We start from the raw sequence: 22157 nt of genomic DNA, 5'->3' as shown, positions 1-22157 counted from the left end.
GTATTAAGCCACAGCATTACTTAGTATAGAGTCGTCCAGTTGATTTTTTTTTTTTTTCTTTTTTTGTCTTTTTAGGACTGCATCCGAGGCATATGGAAGTTCCCAGGCTAGGGGTTGAATCAGAGCTGTAGCTGCTGGCCTTTGCCACAGCCACAGCAATGCCAGATCTGAGCCTTGTCTGCAACCTACACCATGGCTCACGGCACTGCTGGATCCTTAACTCACTGAACAAGGCCAGGGATCGAACCTGTATCCTCATGGATACTAGTTGGATTCATTACTACTGAGCCATGTCGGGAACTCCTATCCAGTTGAATTTTGGTTATCACTACCTATAGCCAACATTTCACCAAACCCTATAATCATCTGGTCATTTCAGATCATTGAACAAAAAAATTCAGAGAAAGTTCTAGTCTGAGATCTAGAATTAGGAGGTGCTGGTAACATATGAGCACATGTGGTGGTAGTATGTGTATTTCATCATTTCTTGTTTCCACTGCTTGGTGGAGGTGAGGTAAAAAGAATCAGGTCAAGCTTGCCTGCAAACTTACAGGTGTCTCCTATCTAGATGAATTTATGTTCCAAAAGTCATTTTAAATTAATTGTTTCGACCTTGGCATATATTGGTTAGGTTATTGGGCTAGTTGAGAGATACCTTCAAAGTCATATATGGCTAAACTGTTGTACCTTTGTAATGAAGAAATAGGATCGATGCTTAGGAGTACATGCTGGTAATCCAGTATTTGAACCACAGTAACTTTTTTCTTGCTGTCCTTGTAACCATCCACTCAGTTATTGTGTGTGTGATGGTATGGTTATCACCAATTGGTGGCTGCACTAGGGTTTCACATAACTCGAGACCTTTAGGGCCTTACAGAATAAAGGGAAAGCCAAGGAAGTTCCCGTCGTGGCCCTGCGGTAACAAGCCCGTATCCATAAGGATTCGGGATCTATCCCTGGCCTCACCCAGTGGGTTAAGGATCCATCGTTGTTGTGAGCTGTGGTGTAGGCCGGCAGCTGTAGCTCTGATTGGACCCCTAGCCTGGGAACTTCCATGGGCTGCACATGCGGCCCTAAAAAGGAAAAGAAAAGTTTAAACACCAGGGTAATATATTTAATACAATCAAGAGAAGAAGAAAGAGAAAACTTCCATTTCATTTCAGACGGCGAACTCCTTTCAGAGTCTCTTTCATCTTTAATCTAAAGGCCTGGCTTGGAATTTGCCTGGCCTGGTTCTGATAGATATATAGTAGCTTCTCAGAAGAAATTTATTGAATGAGTTTTCCAGGTGCTTCCAGCCGTCCCCTCTGGTGTTATGTTTATAAAATATATTATTTCCCTAGAGCTAATTGCAAGTGAAATAAGGGCTACTGATGGTGCTAACCTCCCACTTGATTAGTCAGTTGACGGTCCAGGGTGTATCTTGAAATCAGTAAATTTCATAAGGATGCTCTGTTCTTAATCCCATATGCTTTCACCAGGTGAACACGCCAACAAAAACCTACGGAATGGGGAAAGGCCGTGCAGCAGATCTGAAGTACATTGAAGCCTGTGCTAGACGCATTGTGCAAAACTCACATGGGTACAAAATTGTGACTGAGAAAAGCACAGTCCCGGTGCGGGCAGCAGAAAGTATTCGTCGAATATTTGATGCAAACACAAAACCCAACTTGAATTTACAGGTATGAAAATGGGAAGCCTTAGAATCTGGTTCTTTTTATGAAAATATCGATGCTTTAAAGTTGTCCATAATTGATTCTAGATTAATGCTTTCCTCTGCATTGGGATTCCAAGGTGCTGTCCAACCCTGAGTTCTTGGCAGAAGGAACAGCCATCCAGGACCTGAAGTACCCAGACAGAGTACTGATTGGAGGGGATGAAACCCCAGAGGGCCAGAGAGCTGTGCAGGCGCTGTGTGCTGTGTATGAGCACTGGGTTCCCAAGGAAAAGATCCTCACCACTAATACCTGGTCTTCAGAACTTTCCAAACTGGTTGGTACATAGCACTCAACTCTATTAAAATAAAGCCAAGGACCTATGTCTTTTAAACCTGATAAACTGCTTATAGTACTTTCTTAATTTTTTTTTTTTTTTTTTTTTTTTTTTGTCTTTTGTCTTGTCTTTTTAGGGCCACACCCGCGGCACATGGAGGTTCCCAGGCTAGGGGTCCAATCAGAGCTGTTGCTGCTGGCCTACACGACAGCCACAGCAATGCCAGATCTGAGCCGTGTCTGTGACCTACACCACAGCTCATGGCAACGCTGGATCCTTAACCCACTGAGTGAGGCCAGGGACCGAACCCGCAACCTCATGGTTCCTAGTTGAATTCGTTTCTACCACACCACAATGGGAACTCCGTACTTTCTTTTTTTTTTTTTCTTTTTTTTGTCTTTTTGCCATTTCTTGGGCCGCTCCAGCGGCATATGGAGGTTCCCAGGCTAGGGGTCGAATTGGAGCTGGAGCCGCCGGCCTACGCCAGAGCCACAGAAACGCGGGATCCGAGGCGCGTCTGCAACCTACACCACAGCTCACGGCAACGCCGGATCGTTAACCCACTGAGCAAGGGCAGGGATAGAACCTGCAACCTCATGGTTCCTAGTCGGATTTGTTAACCACTGCGCCATGACGGGAACTCCACTCCGTACTTTCTTAATATTAACAAAAAGGTGGAGTTCCCATTATGGTTCCCACAGCAACTCAGTGGGTTAAGGAACCAGCATTGCCACGGACTGTGGTATAGGTTGCAGGCGCAGCTCGGATCCCGAGTTGCTGTGAATGTGGGGTAGGCTGGCAGCTGCAGTTCTGATTTGACTCCTAGGCCTGGGAACTTCCATATGCCCCCCAGGTGGCCCTAAAAAGAAAAAAAAAATTCTGGAATATGTAAAAGAAAATAGAATATTCATTAAAATAGTAATTTAAAAATCACTCTTTTCCCTTCTTTTATTCTTTCTTAATCATCTCTCCTCTCTAATTTCTAACCTTTTTTCCCTTACCCACCCCATCCTTTGCCTCAAATTGAGCCCATCAGTGACATTATATCTCCATCAGTAATTTGCATGAACTCAATGAAATATAATGCAGATGTATAAGATTCCTATTTTAGTTCATTGTGTCTTTCCTCTTTTATTTTTTTTAAGGCAGCAAATGCTTTTCTTGCCCAGAGAATCAGCAGCATTAACTCCATAAGTGCCCTCTGTGAAGCAACAGGAGCTGATGTGGAAGAGGTGGCAACAGCCATTGGAATGGACCAGAGAATTGGAAATAAGTTTCTGAAAGCCAGTGTTGGTAAGCTGAAAAATTTCTGTAGGTTTATTTAGCTAGGTCTCTAACTTTTTTTTTTTTTTTTTTTGGTCTTTTTGCCTTTTTTAAGGGCTGCACCTTCGGCACATGGAGATTCCCAGGCTAGGGGTCTAATTGGAGCTGTAGCTGCCGGCCCACACCACAGCCACAGCAACACCGGATCCTTAACCCATTGAGCGAGGCCCAGGATCGAACCCACAACCTCATGGTTGCTAGTCAGATTCGATAACCACTGAGCCACGACAGGAACTCCAGCTAGGTCTCTAACTTTAAGAAAGCCTTTGCTTAGCTTAGCACCCTTAAAATAATGATTCTATTATGCATATAGCCTCAGCCTATAAGGAAATTTTTTTTTTTTTTTAAAGGCTGCACCTGTGGCATATGGAAACTCCCAGGCTAGGGGTCAAATCGGAGCTGCAACTGCTGGCCTGCGCCACAGCTGCAGCAGCTTCAGGATCGGAGCCACATCTGTAGCCTGTGCTGCAGCTTACAGCAGAGCTGGATCCTTAAACCACTGAGTGAGGCCAGGGATCGATCCCGACCCCTCACAGACCCTACATCAGGTTCTTAGCCCACCGAACTATGACTTACAGAGAGCTCCAGCCTATAAGGAACTTTCTAAGTGAGGCAACAGTTAACTTATATTGTTTAATAATTACTGTCTGATTAGTAGGATAAACATAGTTCAGAGTTTTGTTTGTTCGTTTGCTTTGGGTTTTTTTGGCCTCACCTGAGGCATCTGGAAGTTCCTGAACCAGGGATCAAATCCATGCCACAGCAGTGACTTGAGCCACTGCAGTGTCAACACCAGATCCTTAATAGCTGTACGACAAGGGAACTCCTATAGTTCAGTGTTTTAACAGGGATATATTAGAATTTAGTTAGCACATTTAGGAAAAATAAGTTTGGGACCACATAGGAAATCATGTAGCCAAGTGTATTGAAACAAGTAGGAAAAAATTCCCTATCATTTGCTTTTCCTACTAATGCACTTTTGGAAATGAGGCCTTGGTGAAGTACAGTTGATCCTCATTATAAGTGGATTCCGTATTTGTGAATTAGCCTACTTGCTAAAATTGATTTGTAACCCCAACATCAATACTCAATGTTTTTGTCGTCATTTGCAGACATGAAGTTAAAAAAAAAAAATTTGAGTCACCCAATACATACATTCTCAGCTAAAGATGAATAAGACTATATACTCTTACCGTCTTGTTTCAGCTTTCATACTGCAAGTGAGCTCTTTTTGTGGTTTATTTAGTGCCACATGTTCTGCAGTTTTGTGCTTTTTTGTGTGATTTCACTGCATATTACTGAAGTTTTGTCTAGAGTTCCAAAGCACCAGAAGGCTGGGATGTGCTTTACAGTGAAATTACATGTGGTTTGATAAGCTTTGTCCATTCAGGTATGAGTTACGATGCTGTTGGCTGTAGAGTTCAGTGTTAATGAATCAACACTTTGTTTTCTTGCTTTTTTTTTTTTTTTTTTTTTGGTCTTTTTAGGGCTGCACTCATGGCACATGGAGATTCCCAGGCTAAGGGTCGAATCAGAGCTGCAGCTGCCGGCCTACACCACAGCCACAGAAACATGGGATCCAAGCCGCATCTATGACTTACACCACAGCTCATGGCAACACCAGATACCCGACCCACTGAGTGAGGCCAGGGATCGAACCCACAACCGCATGGATACTGTTTGGATTCATTTCTGCTGCGCCACAATAGGAATTCTGAACCAACACTATTTATTTATTTATTTATTTATTTTTATAGCTGTGAATATGTTTAATATTCATTCACTTGTGTTACCATTTAGAGTCCACATATAAGTGAAAACATACAAGTATCTGTCTTTCTCTGACCTCACAAAGCATAAAACCCTCCAGCTCCTTCCCTGTTGTTGTAAATGGCAAATTTTCAACGCTATTTTTATTTTTATTTATTTATTTATTTATCTTTGTCTTTTTGCCATTTCTTGGGCCTCTCCCACGGCACATGGAGGTTCCCAGGCTAGGGGTCGAATCGGAGCTGTAGCTGCCAGCCTACACCAGAGCCACAGCAACGCTGGATCCGAGCCGCGTCTGCGACCTACACCACAGCTCACGGCAACGCCAGATCGTTAACTCACTGAGCAAGGGCAGGGATCGAACCCGCAACCCCATGGTTCCTAGTCAGATTCGTTAACCACTGCGCCACGACGGGAACTCCTCAACACTATTTTTAAATAAATTGTTTTTAATCAGAAACACACACATAACAAGATCATGTGTCAACAGTTGACAAATGTGACCAAGAAGTTCCCAGGAGACTAATGCTGTATTTCACCTAGGAACAGCGCTTCAGTATTTGCTAATTCAGCATTTGTGGCAAAGTTTTAGACCATAACTACTGGATTTAATGAGAACTGACTGTACTTTTGGGTATATGTTCATAAGGGTAATGTAAAGGCAAATAGAGTCTTTTACAGATCGGGCAATAGGCAGAGCTTCCCATATTTCTGGGCCCTTCTGCCATTTCCTAGTTTTTTAAATCTCCTTGACATTTTTTTCTAGCAACCATTTAATAAAAATAGCTACTATTGGAGTTCTCTGGCGGCCTAGCAGTTAAGGATCTGGCATTGTCACTGCTGTGGCACAGGTTTGGGAACTTCTGCATGCCGCTGGCATGGCCAAAAAAAATACGACTATTTACTGAAGGCGTGTTAGGCCCCATGTTCTGAACCATCACTTTATATATCTTATTTTTTAATCCTTATAACCTGTTACAGAGGTGCTGGTATTTACTCTGTAGAGATGATTAAGGATCAGGTGGAATTTTCATAGCTTGCTCAAAGTTATATAACTAATGAGTGCTTGGGTGTTTTGTTTTTTTTTTTTTTTCCTTAGGGCTGTATCTGTGACATATGGAAGTTTCCAGGCTATGGGTCAAATCAGAGCTACAGCTGCCAGCCTACGCTACAGCCACAGGAATGCGGGATCCGAGCCGCTTCTTCGGCCTACACCACAGCTCACTGCAATGCCAGATCCTTAACCCACTGAGCAAGGCCAGGGATGGAACCCAAGTCCTCATGGATACTAGTTGGGTTCGTTAACCACTGAGCCAGGATGGGAACTCTGGCTTTAACTCCATGCCAACCCTCACTGTATACTGTGATGCATGAGAACACAAATGAGCAGACTGCAGCCCTCAGGCTAAATGCAGCCCACAGCTGGTTTTTGTAAATATAAAGTTTTATTAGAACATGGCTATGCCCCTTTGATTGCATATTGTCTATGACTGCTTTTGAGTGCCAAAGGTAGAGTAATTGTGCCAGAGACTGTGTGGCCCACAAAGGCTAAAATATTTATTATCTGGCCTGCAAAAGTTTGTCAGCTCTTACGTTTCCTCATTCATTGAGTTAGAGATGTGAGGCAGTAATGCCAGATGAATGAGGAAAAAATAGAAAATACAGCCATAATAAAACTTTAGCTAGAAAATTTGGAAATGTTTTATAGAGTTGATTAGTTACTTGCAAATTTCACACAGTTTATAAACCTACTAATTTTCCAGCATCCAAATTTTATCGTTAGAATCTTAGCGTAGGCCCTTTGATTAGTATGACAAAGAAATTTGTTACATGATTCATTTGTGTGGTTCCTAAATGAAAATATTATCATTTTTTTTTTTCTTTCTTCAGGTTTTGGTGGGAGCTGCTTCCAAAAGGATGTTCTGAATTTGGTTTATCTCTGTGAGGCTCTAAATTTGCCTGAAGTAGCTCGTTATTGGCAGCAGGTATTAATCTTTATAATCAGCAAGTTATAAATCACCTCTAATTAAAACAAGCCATCCCTTGTTAATTTTTTTTTTTTTTTTTGCTTTATAGGGCTGTACTCGAAGCATATGGAGGTTCCCAGGCCGGGGTCTAATCAGAGCTACAACCGCCGGCCTACACCGCAGCCACAGCAACGTCAGATCCGAGCCCCATCTGCGACCTACACCACAGCTCACGGCAATGCCAGATCCTTAACCCACTGAGTGGGGCCAGGGATCCAACCTGCAACCTCATAGTTCTTAGGTGGATTTGTTTCTGTGCCGACAGAACTCCCCTTGTCAAATGTTTTTGATAGGATTAATTTTGTCCCAGAACTCAGTTATTATTACTATATTCAATTTGTTCATTTTAGGTTAATTTATTGGGCTTCTATGTTTATAATTTGTAGTTTCCGGTAATCGCTGTAGTGGAAATTTATGATAAAGTAGTTATCTTTCTAGTTTTATAACTAAATTTGCTCTTAGAGTAAAGCAAGAACTACTACTTTAATTCTTCTGTCTTGAAAGGCATTAGGGGACAGTAAAGGAAGAACCTATATGCTAATGCTTCCAAGTAGTTTTTATATGTTGATATTTGTTTTGTCCCTTTGAGATTCACAGAGCTAAAATTGGAGATCCTTCTCAAGCTGGAAGTAGAATTAACATTTACTGAGTGCTTACTCTGTGCCAGGCACTCTTTCAAGCACTTTGCATGTAGTATCTTAGTTCTCATAGTTAATATTATCCCCCCAGTTAGAGATGAGGAAGCTGAGGCATAGCAATGTTAAGTAATTTGTCCAAGATAACAGCCAGTGTACATACCTTTCTCAAATATTTTTCCCCAAGTTTATAGTTTTTCAGATTTCAGCAGTGAGTGAGAGTGTAAGGAAATGCATATTTTTAGGGAAATGAACACTTCCACTAAACCACCAGGGAACTCCTGAAATGTACACTTTGAAGTTGATTTCATTCAGTCCAGTATGATGGCTTTATCTCATTGTCTATTGTGGAGGAAATGCAGATAAAGACTTGATCTTCTAACACTTTGGGCTCATTTTTCAAGCTTTCAGGCTCTGAGACTCCTAGAGCCTTTAAAAAAAGTCTTTCTTTATATGCATCTGGTCATCTACGTGATGTCATGTTTATAAACTCTTAGGAGAGTAACAGATTAGGCCATCGGAAACTTTTACTTAAAACTTTTAGTTAAAAACTTCACCAGATTGGAGTTCCCATCCTGGCTCAGTGGTTAACGAACCAACTAGTATTCATAAGGATGTGTGTTCAATCCCTGGCCTTGCTCAGTGGGTTAAGGATCCGGTGGTGCCATGAGCTGTGGTGTAGGTCACGGACAAGGCTCAGATCCCAAGTTGCTGTGGCTGTGGCATAGGCCATCGGCTTCAGCTCCGATTGGACCCCTAGCCTGGGAACCTCCATATGCCATGGATGCGGCCCTAAAAGGCAAAAAAAAAACCCAAAAAAACAAAAAAACCAAAAAACTTCACCAGATGTAGCTGGTGTTATGGTTCATCCAGAGGCAGCTATGATTCTGCACATTGTTCTCTCTTCACTTTCTACTCACAGTAAGTTTTTGTGAGGGGTCAAGGGTTATTCCTACGAGGGATACTTTGGAATCTAATTGCTTCCATAGGGTTTGGAGAAGTTGGCTAAGGAGAACACCATTTTCTTTTTTCCCTAATGATTGTTATTTTTTCCATTATAGTTGGCTTACAGTGTTTCTGTCAATTTCTACTGTAAAGTGACCCAGTCACACATATATATACATTCTTTTTCTCACACTATCCCGCCATCATATTCCATCGTAAGTGACTAGATATAGTTGCCTGTGCTATACAGCAGGATCTCATTGCCTACCCTCTCCAAATGCAATAGTTTGCATCTATTAAACCCAAACTCCCAGTCCCTCCCCCTTGGCAACCACAAGTCTGAGAGAACATTGTTTTTTGTGTGCCATTTTTAGGGTGGCCTCATGGCTGGACCTTAAATGGGGTCGAAATTTAGCTGTGCTCCCCACCCCACCCCCTTATATCCATCCTAGCCTGATACATGGAAAGTTAAGCCAAATGAAAATGAAATTTTTCAGCATGGATATAAGAAGCAGGGGGGAATGGGAGATAATTTTTTAGCATCATTCTGTAGATGCTAAAGAGGCTGGTTCATATTGCCTCTTGTTAATTTACAAGGCTCTTATCCATAGAAGAGCACCTGCCTTAAAGCTGTGAGTAGTATGTGGCACAGGCTGAACAACTTTTAACTGATCCTTGCATAATTGCACATGTCATTTCAGGTCATAGACATGAATGACTACCAGAGAAGGAGGTTTGCATCCCGGATTATAGACAGTCTGTTTAATACAGTGACTGATAAGAAGATAGCTATTTTGGGGTTTGCATTCAAAAAGGACACCGGTGATACAAGGTATCAGTTCTTTAAAGTATTTCAACCTTTTTCAGAATTAACTCATCCTGATTTTTTGATGGTGGTTATGTATGTGGAATACATGTATGCATATAGTCTAAAGAATAAAAAAAGTGAACATACATATCCTTCAAGAAATAGAATCTCACCCATATATTAACCTTAGGCATAGAATATATGCTATTTAAAAGCAATCAGCAATACTGATTCTTTTTCCCTTCAGAGAGTCTTCTAGTATATACATTAGCAAATATTTAATGGATGAAGGCGCACACCTCCATATATATGATCCTAAAGTACCAAGGGAACAAATAGTTGTGGATCTTTCTCATCCAGGAGTGTCCGAGGATGACCAAGGTAAGTAAGACTCCGGGTCTTATATGTATCACTTTGAGTTTTGCCCCCAAACTTGTTTGTTCTCCAGAAACCTTTGGTTGTTCAGTTTTTATCATTTATGTCATTAGGAGGCGTCTCTCTTCAACCTCATTTCTCTAAAATTAGACTTTTAGACATTGCTTCATCAACTTTGGCTTGAAGTAATCAGCTGTGGGTCAGTCTAATGATTTTTCTGACATATTCTAAAAAGCCCCAGAGATTCCGAGGAGAAGCTTCTGGGTAAAGATTGGGGTACTCCAGGCCCCTCACTGTTATCCCCACTTATACTTCAACCAGACCATTCCACTTCTGCCAGACGCTCATCTCCTGCTGCAATCCTAGTGTTAAAATGCATACCTTCAAATCACTCTTTTCTTATTCCGATTTTTCATTGGGTTGTTATAGTGGCCCGGCTCGTGACCATTTCCAAGGACCCCTATGAAGCGTGTGATGGTGCCCATGCGGTTGTTATTTGCACTGAGTGGGACATGTTTAAGGTGAGGTGACAGAAATGAGATTAAGGAACATTTTAGAGGTGTTCTAATATCAGTTGGGGTTAAGTACGTGTTCACACATATGCACTAATTCTTTCTTTGGTTCTGTCTTTACAGGAACTGGATTATGAACGCATTCATAAGAAAATGCTAAAGCCAGCCTTTATCTTTGATGGACGACGTGTCCTGGATGGGCTCCACAATGAACTACAAACCATTGGCTTCCAGGTAAGCACAATCCTGGATTGGTTGCTTTGATTGGTCATTTGCTTTTTAATGGCTTTAAGTTTTAGAATTTTTATATTTTCTCACTTAACAGTTGCCTAACTCTTGGGAAACCTATCAATCAATTCTCTGGGAAGTCTCTGGTGTTTGTAAATCACTCTACTCCCTCCTTAAATTTGTGATCTAAAGATCATTTGGTGTTGGTCTCCCTTCCATAGTATTTGAAACGTCATCAGTTGCCTATCATATAGGGCCAAGATGTAGCTTGTTTTATCTCATATAAACATCAATTAAGAGAATATACACATTAAATTATTTTTTCCTAGAGCCTCCAAAGCTGCTCTGCTGAACTCTCTGCATCACACTGACCCTCTCAGATGCCAGATCACTTATTCTTTTATGAATGTTTAGAAAACTGCAGTATGCAACATAGTGTCACATGTTGGTATAGGATCCTGTACCTCTGAGTGCTCAGTCCTGTGCTGGTGCTGAGAGGTCTGAATGAAAAGTAAAGGAGTTCCCATCCCGGCACAGTGGAAATGAATCCAACTAGGAACCATGACGTTTCGGGTTCGATCCCTGGCCTTGCTCAGGGGGTTAAGGATCTGGCATTGCTGTGATCTGTGGTGTAGGCTGCAGATGCGTCTCAGATCCTGTGTTGCTGTGGCTCTGGTGTAGGCTGGCAGCTTTTAGCTCCAATTGGACCCCTAGCCTGGGAACCTCCATATGCTGCAGTTGCAGCCCTAAAAAGAAAAAGAAAAAAGTAAGGGAGGAGTTGCCATTGTAGCTCAGCAGAAATAAACCCAACTAGTATCCGTGAGGATGTGGTTTCGATCCCTGGCCCTGCTTTCTCAGTGGATTAAGGATCTGGTGTTGCCATGAGCTGCAGTTTGGTTGCAGACGTGGCTTGGATCCTTTGTTGCTGTGGCTATGGTGTAGGCTGGCAGCTACAGCTCTGATTTGACCCCTAGTCTAGGAACTTACATATGCTGCCTAAAAAAGAAAAAAGAAAAAAGAAAAGGGAGCTGCAGTGGTGCTGGCCCTCTTTTAATTCAGTTTGTCAGTTTATTATGGAAAGTTTAGATAACTGACAGAAACCCAAACAGTACCTTTTTTAAAAATTATAGTTGAGAGTTCCTGTCGTGGCGCAGTGGAAACGAATCCAACTAGGGACCAGGGGGTTGTGGGGTTGATCCATGGCCTCGCTCGGTGGGTTAAGGATCTGGTGTTGCCGTGAGCTGTGGTGTAGTTTGCAGATGTAGCTCAGATCTGGCATTGCTGCAGCTGTGGCGTAGGCCGGTGGCTACAGCTCCAATTAGACCCCTAGCCTGGGAACCTCCATATACCATGGCTGTGGCTGTAAACACACACACACACACACAAAAAGACAAAAAATTATAGTTTACAGTGTTGTGCTGATTTCTGTTATGTAGCAAAGTGACTTGTTATACACACATATGCATTCTTTTTTATATTCCTTTCCAATATGGTTTATCCTAGGAAATTGGATATAGTTTTCTGTGCTATACAGTAGGACCTCGTTGTCTATCCACTCTAAATGTAATAGTTTGCATCTATTAACCCCAAACTCCCAGTCCATCCCACTCCCTCCCCATCTCCCCCTTGGCAACTGAGTCTCTGAACAGTACATTTTATGTTGCATCTTTCAGTTCTACTAAGGGCCCCAAAAGTATTAATAAGAAGGAGGCACTTTACATTTCTTCAGAGCAGACATGGAGTGGGAGGTCGGAGGGGAGCTTGAGGAGGATAAAGAAATCTGCCAGGAGACTGCTGTCAGCATAGTCCTGGAGCTGAGCTGAGCATGGCCAGGTTTAGGGCTGGTGGTGTGTCTGCTTAGCACCAGCTATCTTGGAGAAGTACTGATAAGGCCTCATCCACTGTTCAAAATATCTGATCTGTCACTGACTTGTTGAAGATCCTTCTCATTTAGAATTCAGAGCCCACTTGCCATTCATGAGAGATTAACTTGCAACAAAAATCAGATGGCATCCATGTCTGTTCACACTCCATCAATGACCCTGGGGGCCTTTCTGTCCTGTGCTCCCTTAATAACAGGACTGTTTTTCCCAGTCATGACTTAAACTCAGCAGCGTTATTTTTTAAAGATTATTCACAGGCACACATCATCTCTCATTGCTGTCTTACATCTAAAGAAGATACGGGAGTTCCCACTGTTGTGCAGTGGGATCAGTGGCATCCCTGTAATGCCAGGATGCAGGTTCAATCTGGGCACCAAGGACTAAAGAATCTAGTGTTGCTAAGCTGTGGCTCAGATCTGATCCTTGGCCTGGGAACCTCATATGCCTCAGGGCAACCATAAAAGGGGAGAATTAATAATAATAATAAGATGTGTAGAGACATGTATGTTTAAAAAGAGTTTTAGTTCTTCTAAAAGTTAACTTTTCCTAGTAAGGATTAAAAAAGCAATTAAAGTTGAATCACTAAGTAAAGAGAATGTCTAAGACACTAGGACAAGTGACTAATACAAAACAGAAGCCCTTTGTGATGTGAGTCAGCATTAAATATTCATTTTTAATGAAAAAGACATTTATGAAAATTGTATAGTATATTTCTCTCTGCTGTAGAAAAGAGATAAACTTATGACTATTACAGAAGCAGTATCTTTAAAGATAAATGATTTTGGATGGAGGGGGAAAAACTTAAAGTGTAATATGTAAAATGAAGTTGACTAGCACAGACTTATTGCAAGCTGACTTTGTTGTATGCCAGGCACTATGCTGATCACTTCACCTAATTGAATCATTACTGCAACCCTTTGAGATGGGTGTGTAACACCAATGACAGAGGAGGAAGAAGGATCTTAGAGACTTGAAGTAACATAGCAGTTTACAGTTTGGATTCTTACGGGAGCCTTTTACACTCTGAAGAATGAACTTCTAAAAACTATGCTTTATAGCTTAAACAAGTTTTCTAGAATAAGGAAAACAGACATTAGAGTTTGAAAGACTGTGAACTGGAATTTGGTCTCTTTATTTACCTTCATATATGTTACAGTATGCTTTCATACCTTTCATGTATGTTACAAACAATAGTGACATATGATTCCCTACTCTGTCTGAGGGGGTCTGGTGTTGAGAATGACAGAAGTGAGATTGTCGAGATATGAATATGAGAAGTGGAGTGTAGACTGACTCTAGAATCATTAAAAACCAGCAAGGAACCAAAGATCTTTTATAGCAACCCAGACAACTTACGAAGCTCTCTCTGCTTTTAAAAAGAAAAAAATCCTGGTGTGTAGGATTTGCTTTGTAGCACAGGGAACTATATCCAGTCACTCGTGATGGAACATGATGGAGAATAATGTGAGAAAAAGAATGTACATAGGAGTTCCCGTCGTGGCTCAGTGGTTAACGAATTTGACTAGGAACCATGAGGTTGTGGGTTTGATCCCTGGCCTCGCTCAGTGGGTTGAGGATCTGGCATTGCCATGAGCTGTAGGTTGCAGATGCGGCTCAGATCCTGCGTTGCTGTGGCTGTGGTGTAGGCTGGCGGCTACAGCTCCGATTAGACCCCTAGCCTGGGAACCTTCATATGCCATGGGTGCGGCCCTAGAAAAAAGGCAAAAAGACAAAAAAAAAAAGTATATAAATGTATGACTCAGTCACCATGCTGTACAGCAGAAATTGACAGAACACTGCAAATCAACAATGGAAAAAAATAAAAATCTTAAAAAAAACTCATCTAGGTTTTCCCCCTTACATATACAGTTTTTTATATTTATATATTTAATTACTAATAATTTTCTAAAATCTTTTTCTCCCCGCCTCTAGATTGAAACAATTGGCAAAAAAGTGTCTTCAAAGAGAATTCCATATGCTCCTTCTGGTGAAATTCCAAAGTTTAGTCTTCAGGATCTACCTAACAAGAAACCCAGAGTGTAGACACTGCCATTTTTTTTGGGTACTTAAGGATAGGAAATAGCTGATATTAAATGGTGAATGAACCAAGTGCTTTTAAGGAAACAAATTATTTTTTTAATAATCAAATTTATACTAGCTGTATGGGAATTAGCATATGTGGTAATTATGAAATGAATATTTTTTACATATTTTTATAATACTGTTACCTCAGTGACTGGATGGGTGGCAAATAATCATGTTGGTTTTAATGATGTCGATTTTTGTAAAATTAAACTTCAAACACTTTTTACTTTATAAAATGTCTTTAGGCAGCACTTTAATATTACACTGTAATGAGAATAGGACTCTTCACTTTTTCTGATCATCAGTTTATTTACCTGTCATTAAATATGAATTTTAAACCATGAAATTGCTACGTGAAATACTGGGCTAAACCTGTTAACCTTTCTAAAAGTGTCATGGAGATTTAACGGTTTCTGGATTAATTTGGTAAGGTGTTTGCCCTGCCATTTCTTGTCTCTCTGAACTGAGGAGAATGCAGTGGACAGAATGGGGGCCTTTTGTGTTCCCCCCCCCTTTCCTTTCGTGTTAGAAGTAACCCTGCAAATATGGTTTGGTTATTGTTCTTTTGCTCATTTTGCTTTAATGAGCTTTATTGTTGGGGTTTTAGTCCAAAAAGATCATCATTATCTATTTCCAATCAATCCAAATAAGCCTAAAAGGCAATTTTTTTTTAACATGAAGATAAAATCAGTGTAGTGAAGTGAAAATCTGTTTCACTCCTTTTCACTTAGTGTTTTTCCTTATTGATCATTATTTTTTTAGTCCCAGAGGCAAAAATATGTTACTTTTACTTTGCATTTTATTCCTGTATCTCATTGCAGTTTCTCCCCCTTTTTAAGGTAATAAAACCAATAAAATCTCATATATAAACTTAAAGTAGATTTTATAAGTTATGTACAGCATAATCCTAAAATAAAAAAATTGGGGGCAGTTCCTGTTGTGGCTCAGAGGTAACAAACCTGACTAGTATCCATGAGGACTTGGGTTTGATCTCTGGGCTTGCTCAGTGGGTTAAGGATCCAGCATTGCCATGAGCTGTGGCACAAGGTCAGACATGGCTTGGATCCCACATTGCTGTGGCTGTGGTGTAGGCTGACAGCTGTGGCTCCAATTTGACCCCTGGTCTGGGAACTTACATAAGCCATGGGTGTGGTCCTAAGAAGCAAAAAAAAAAGGAGAAAAGAAAAAGAAAAAAAGAATTTTTTTGTTTTCATCTGCTTTTTGCTTGTGTCTCTTGTTGATTTATATTTGATTTTTCTCTTCTGTTTATCATTATTGAAATATGTCAGATGTTCATTTGATGCTTGTTCTCTGCTAAGAGTGTACAAATTGAGTTAAACAGATACAGGTCTCATCATTTCAGAATTTTGTGGTTCAGAGAATACAGAGATAAAAATGAGGACAGAAACATCTGTACAGATATCAAATAGCTAAATAAAATACTCTGCATAAACTACTGTGTGAGTGTATTTTTTTTGTCTGGCGCAAAAAACTAATGAGTCATGACAGTCTGACATTAGAAAGGAAAATATCACTCCTTACTTTTTTGAGAAAGGGCCATTACGATGCTCTTTCAATGATGCCAGAAAGGGAGGGAATTTAACAAATAGACCAGGTATCTGCAAACTCAATCCCATGGGCCAAATCTGGCCCACCACCTGTGAGCTAAGAATGTCTTTTACGCTTTTACATGATTGGTGTTGCCGTGAGCTACGGTGTAGGTCGCAGATGTGGCTCAGATCCTGTGTTGCAGTGGCTGTGGTGTAGGCTGGCAGCTGTAGCTCTGATTCAGCCCCTAGCCTGAGAACCTCCATATGCCACAAGTTCGGCCCTAAAAAGCAAATGAATAAATAAATAAATGGTTAGATAGATTGCTCTCTGGCCCTTTAAGAAAAAGTTTTCAGACCGCAGCGAAAGAAACAAAACACTAGAAAAAGACAAACACCAGAGTATTTGAACATAACATGAGCCCTTACTCATAAGACTTTGAAGTGAGGATGAACTATTAATTAGAATTTGCCTTACATTTCTGCTTGAAAATATTCTCGTATTCTGCTTAATAATCTTATATTCAACTACAGGGATTATAACCCAAAGATGTCTTGCAAAAGCGGATAGAATTAGGCACTCATTTTAAGTTTCAAGATGCTTCAATGCCTAGATTAGATAAGTAAATAGTTATGTTTAAAATATAGTTACTGAATCTGGCCCCATCCATCGGGGCTGAGAAGTCCCAGGCCAAACAATAAACAGGGTAGGAACACAGCCCTACCCATCAGCAAACAGGCTGCCTAAAGTCCTCCTAGGCACATAGCTGCCTCTATTCACACTCAGAGACAAAGCCCCAGCCATCAGAGGGACAAGACTCAGCTCCACCTACCAGTGGGCAGGCACCAGTACCTCCCATCAGGGAAATAGCCAGAAGCCCCTGTATCAACTTTACCCACAAGGGAGTAGACATCAGAAGCAAGAGAGAATACAACCCTATTGCCTGCAAAAAGGAGACCACACAAAAATCTATACAAAATGAAAAGGAAGAGAATTATATCCCAGATGAAGGAACAAGAAAAACAAAACAAAACAAAAAAACAGAAAAACAGCTAAGTGAGCTAGAGATTAGCAGCCTCCATGAAAAAGACTTTAGACTAATGATAGCAAAGATGATTCAAGATTTTGGAAGTAACCTGGAGGCAAAGATTGATAAATTACAAGATAACATGGAGGCAAAGATTGATAAATTACAAGAAACACTGAACAAAGAAATTCATTTAAAGATTAAGCAAGTAGAGATGCAAAATACAATAACTGAAAGAAAAAATTCACTAGAAGAAACCAAGAGCAGAATACAAGAGGCAGAAGAACAAATAAACAAGATGGAAGACAGGCTGGTGTATAATCACTGATGCAGAACAGCATTAGGTCCTGGTTAAAATAAAGAAAAAAGAATGAAAAGAAATGAAAACAGTCCAAGAGAACTCTGGGACAGCTTTAAACACGTCAGCATTCATATTATAGGGGTACTAGGAGAAGAGAGAAAGGGCCAGAGAAAATATTTGAAGAGATAATAAAAACTTCCCTAACATGGGAAAGGAATCTCTCACTGAAGTCCAGGAAGCACAACAAATACCATATAGAATAAACCCAAGAGGGAATACCCTGAAACATATATTAATCAAACCGACCAGTATTACAGACAAAAAATATTGAAAGCAGTTGGAAAAGTAACAAATAACATATAAGGGAACCCCAATAAAGGTATCAGCTGATTTTTCAGCAGAAACTGCAGGGCAGAAGGGATTGGCATGATATACATAAAATGATGAAAAAAACCTACAACCAAGAATACTCTACCCGACGAGGCTCTTAAAGGAGAAATCAAAAGTTTTACAGACAAGCTAGAGAATTCAACACCACCAAACCAGCTTTACAACAAATACTAGACAAAATTCTCTAGGAGGAAAAGAAAAGGCTACAATTAGAGACAAGAAAAATTACAAATGAGAAGGCTCACTGGTAAAGGCAAACAAATAGTTAAGGTAGGAAGTCACCCACCAATATATCAAAATCAGCAATCATAAAAAGAGGTACAAATACAGGATGCTGGAGATGCATTTACTATTAAGAGACCAACAACTTAAAACAATCTTGCATTTACTATTAAAAGACCAACAATCTTTGATATAGAAATATATACACATATTTCTATATCAAAATCTCATAGTAACGGCAAACCAAAAATCTACAAAGGATACACTCTCAAATAAGAAAAAGCACAACACTAAAAAAACCACCAAAAAAACCCCAAAAAAACACAACACTAAAGAGTCATCAAACCACAAAAGAATAAAAGAAAAAAGACCAACAAAACAAAATCCAAAACAATTAACAAAATGGCAATAAGAACACTTACCAATAATTACCTTAAATGTAAATGGACTAAATGCTCCAACCAAAAGACACAGACTGGCTGAATGGATACGAAAACAAGATCCATATACATGCTGTATAAAGAAGATATGGTACATGTACAGAACTGAATATTACTCAGCCATAAAAAAGAATGAAATAATGCTATTTGCAGCAACGTGAATGGACTTAGAGATTATCAGTCTAGGTGAAGTTAGTAAAAAACAAACATCATGTGATATCACTTATATGTAGAATCTTAAAAAAGGATACAAATAAAATTATTGCAGAACAGAAACAGACTCATAGACTGATGGCAAACTTACAGTTACCAAAGGGGACAGGTTGGGGAGGGGGAGAGATGGACTGGGGGTTTGGGACTGGTATATGCATACTGTGGTATATGGAAAGACTGACCAACAGGAACCTGCTGTATAGCACAGTGAACTCTATCCAATGGTCTGTTATAATCTATATAGGAAAAGAATCTGAAAAAGAATGGACATGTGAAATACGTATAACTGAATTGCTTTGTTGTACAGCAAAAATGATCACAACATTGTAAGTCAACCATACTTCAAAAAAAATTTTGGGAGTTCCCATTGTGGTTCAGTGGGTTAAGAACCCAACTAATATCCATAAGGATATGGGTTCGATCTCTGGCCTCGCTCAGGGGGTTAAGGATCTGGTGTTGCTGCAAGCTGTGGCATAGGTTGCAGATGTGGCTTGGATCCTGCACTGCAGTGGCTGTGGCTTAGGCCAGCAGCTGTAGCTCCCATCGAACCCCTAACCCAGGAACTTCCATATGCCACAGGTGTGGCCCTCGAAAGAAGAATAAGAAAAAAAAAAGATATTAATCATGTTACTTTAGTGACTCATCCCACCTTTCCAGAGCTTGTGTCCCAAACTAGATGTCACCGTCTAGTTTACTGATATGCTGACACTGTATCCAAGTTTTAGATCATAACCCGGCAGAAATATATATTTAGTGCCAGCTTTGCAAAATAATACTTACAAAGCTCCCTTCCTTTTTCCTGAATACTAAGAGATTGTTCATTGTATTTATTTATTTATTTATTTTGGTCTTTTTGCATTTTCTAGGGCCGCTCCCATGGCATATGGATGTTCCCAGGCTGGGGTCTAACTGGAGCTGTAGCTGCTGGCCTACGCCAGAGCCACAGCAACTCGGGATCCAAGCCATGTCTGCGCGACCTACACCACAGCTCACGGCAATGCCGGATCCTTAACCCACCGAGCAAGGCCACGGATCGAACCCACAACCTCATGGTTCCTAGTTGGATTCGTTAACCACTGAGCCACAATGGGAACTCCGAGATTGTTCATTGTAGATCTGTATTTACAATACACCACCAGCAACATGGGAGATTATTTTAGGTGAATATATGGTCTTCTAAATTTTTATTTATTTATTTTTGCCCCACCACCCACTTCTTAATTCTTAATTTTAATAGTTAGACATTTATTTTAAAGGCATTGGAGTTCCCTTGTGGCACAGTGGATTAAGGATCTGGCACTGTCACTGCAGCAGCTCAGCTCACTGCTGTGGCATGGTTCCATCCCTGGCCTAGAAATTTCCACATGCCCCAGATGTGACAAAAAAAAAAGCGTTAAACATCACTTATAAAATATATTAGTGTATAAACTTGTTAGAGCAAGTTAGAGCAGAGACTCAAAATTAGTAGTGTCTTAAAGACAACAGAATGTATTTCTTACACAGAAGTCCAGGTCGGTGGTCCAGGGCTGGCAGAGAACTTGCACAGTCATCAGGTTCAGGCTTCTTTACCTAGGGTCTGCCACCCATGACACAAGTCTCCTATCTCAAGGTTTAAGACGGCTGCTCCAGCTTCAGCATCAGGTTCTTATTCTAGGCAGCAGGGAAGGGGGAAGAGAGGGGCAAGGTGGGACCCACCCTTTAACAGCACATTCAGAAGTAGCAGCAATCATTTCTACTTACATATTGGTGGTCCAAACTTATCCATAACCAGCTGCAGAGTAGTCTGAGAGATATAATTTTTAGCAGGATATTGTAGGAGGGTTATTGGAATTGGGAACAACTAGAAGACTCTGCCTCATACATAAAATCCACATTTTCATTACTATTTTTGCTAATTTTCCATTATGGTGGAGATACAAAAGTTCATTTTAGGGAGCTCCATGGTGGCCTAGCGGTTAAGGATTCAGTGCTATCAATGCCGTGGCATGGGTTCAATCCTGGGCCTGGAAACTTCTGCATGCCATAGCTATGGCAAATAAATTAATTAAAAAATTAATTAATTAAATGTGCTGAACAAAATCCAGCACCATTCAAAATCCATTTTAACAATTTAATTTTAAAGAGATTTAACTTTCAGAGATTCAATTGTTAAAAAAAATTAGTATATAATAAAGTAGTTCCCATCCAGATAGAGCAAAAAAAATGATGTTTTTTTTTTTTTTTAATGAATGACTAGAGTTTAGGAAACAGTAGTAGGTGACGTATTTTAATTAATAATATTACACTTAGGAAAACTACCAGGGATATTAGTTTCCGCAACACTAAAGACCAAGCCTACATAATGACAAACATAGAATTGTAAAGTGAAAAATGTTATTTGTTTGTACAAGTGATTTTCAAACTATGGTCCCAGACATCTCTATAGAAGTGCTTCAGAGATTCAGCAAATAATTGATTTAAATATAAACATGAGTACATATACACACAGATGATTACAGTAAATATGCAAAACTCTCTACAAAGTTACTATTAAAAAGACAGCAAAGAAGTTCCCATTGTGGCACAGTGGAGCAGAAACGAATCTGACTAGGAGGAATCATGAGGTTGCCAATTCAATTCTATCCCTGGCATCGCTCAGTGGGTTAAGGATCCGGCATTGCCATGAGCTGTGATGTAGGTCCCAGACACAGCTCAGATCCTGCTTTGCTGTGGCTTGTGGTGTAGGCTGGCAGCTGTAGCTCCGATTGGACCTCTGGCCTGGGAACCTCCATATGCTGTGGGTGTGGCCCTAAAAAGAAAAAAAAAAAAAAAAGACAACAAAGAGTAATTGGTCAACATAGCAGATTGAGGACATGTTTATATCCTCACTCTTCTGAGAACCTCACTAAAATTACAGTAACAGGAGAAAACGCATAATCCAATAAAACAAAGCTAATGGAAGGGACGCATTGGTGGGCAAGAAATTCAAAGAAATTTCTGGAAAGCACTGAATGGATAGATATATACTGCCTCAAGAGCAGTTTCCTGGAATACTGGTGTGAGAGCCAGAGGAGGAGGCACTGCACAGCAGAACAGCAGAGGCTCCCAAAGGAGAAGGGAGAGAAAGGGGCACATGCCAGGGCCTTAACTGTAGGTCTTTAACTTGAACAGTCAACCTTCTCATCTCATCCATCTCTTGAATCACAATGCCAGGCAGCCAGCCTGGCATTTATACCCAGGATGGGGGTGAGGGGAAGGCAGTTGAGGGCAGAGGGAGGAGGGTTCCGCTCTAAAGAAATTGATTCCACTGTTTGGGAAGAATGACAGCAATGACTACTATTCTGCACCAGAACAAAGCCTTCTGCATTCTTAAGTCCAACACCAGCTGTCTGCAAGTTTGTCCTAAAGCATAGCCAGCAAATCAAAAGACTGTCTGGAGTTTTGGTTATAAGTG

The 22157-nt window shown here is 40.5% G+C and overlaps 1 protein-coding gene across 2 annotated transcripts in view; it reads left to right on the top strand.

Moving 5' to 3' along the window:
• UGDH (UDP-glucose 6-dehydrogenase) overlaps positions 1–16038 on the top strand; it is a 34079-nt gene extending 18041 nt beyond the window's left edge. The window contains exons 4-12 of one of the 2 annotated variants that reach the window (XM_003356899.5): positions 1482–1682; positions 1795–1992; positions 3138–3285; positions 6976–7070; positions 9394–9524; positions 9748–9881; positions 10305–10396; positions 10511–10621; positions 14431–16038. In XM_003356899.5, coding sequence (XP_003356947.1) covers positions 1482–1682; positions 1795–1992; positions 3138–3285; positions 6976–7070; positions 9394–9524; positions 9748–9881; positions 10305–10396; positions 10511–10621; positions 14431–14541 — 1221 coding nt within the window. In that variant the 3' untranslated portion in view covers positions 14542–16038. The remainder of the gene's footprint in view (positions 1–1481; positions 1683–1794; positions 1993–3137; positions 3286–6975; positions 7071–9393; positions 9525–9747; positions 9882–10304; positions 10397–10510; positions 10622–14430) is intronic. The other variant, XM_013978599.2, reaches the window with a different exon arrangement.

This window comes from Sus scrofa, chromosome 8 (genome assembly GCF_000003025.6).
Source record: "Sus scrofa isolate TJ Tabasco breed Duroc chromosome 8, Sscrofa11.1, whole genome shotgun sequence".
NCBI lineage: Eukaryota > Metazoa > Chordata > Mammalia > Artiodactyla > Suidae > Sus > Sus scrofa.
This window is presented reverse-complemented; position numbering and strand designations above follow the sequence as displayed.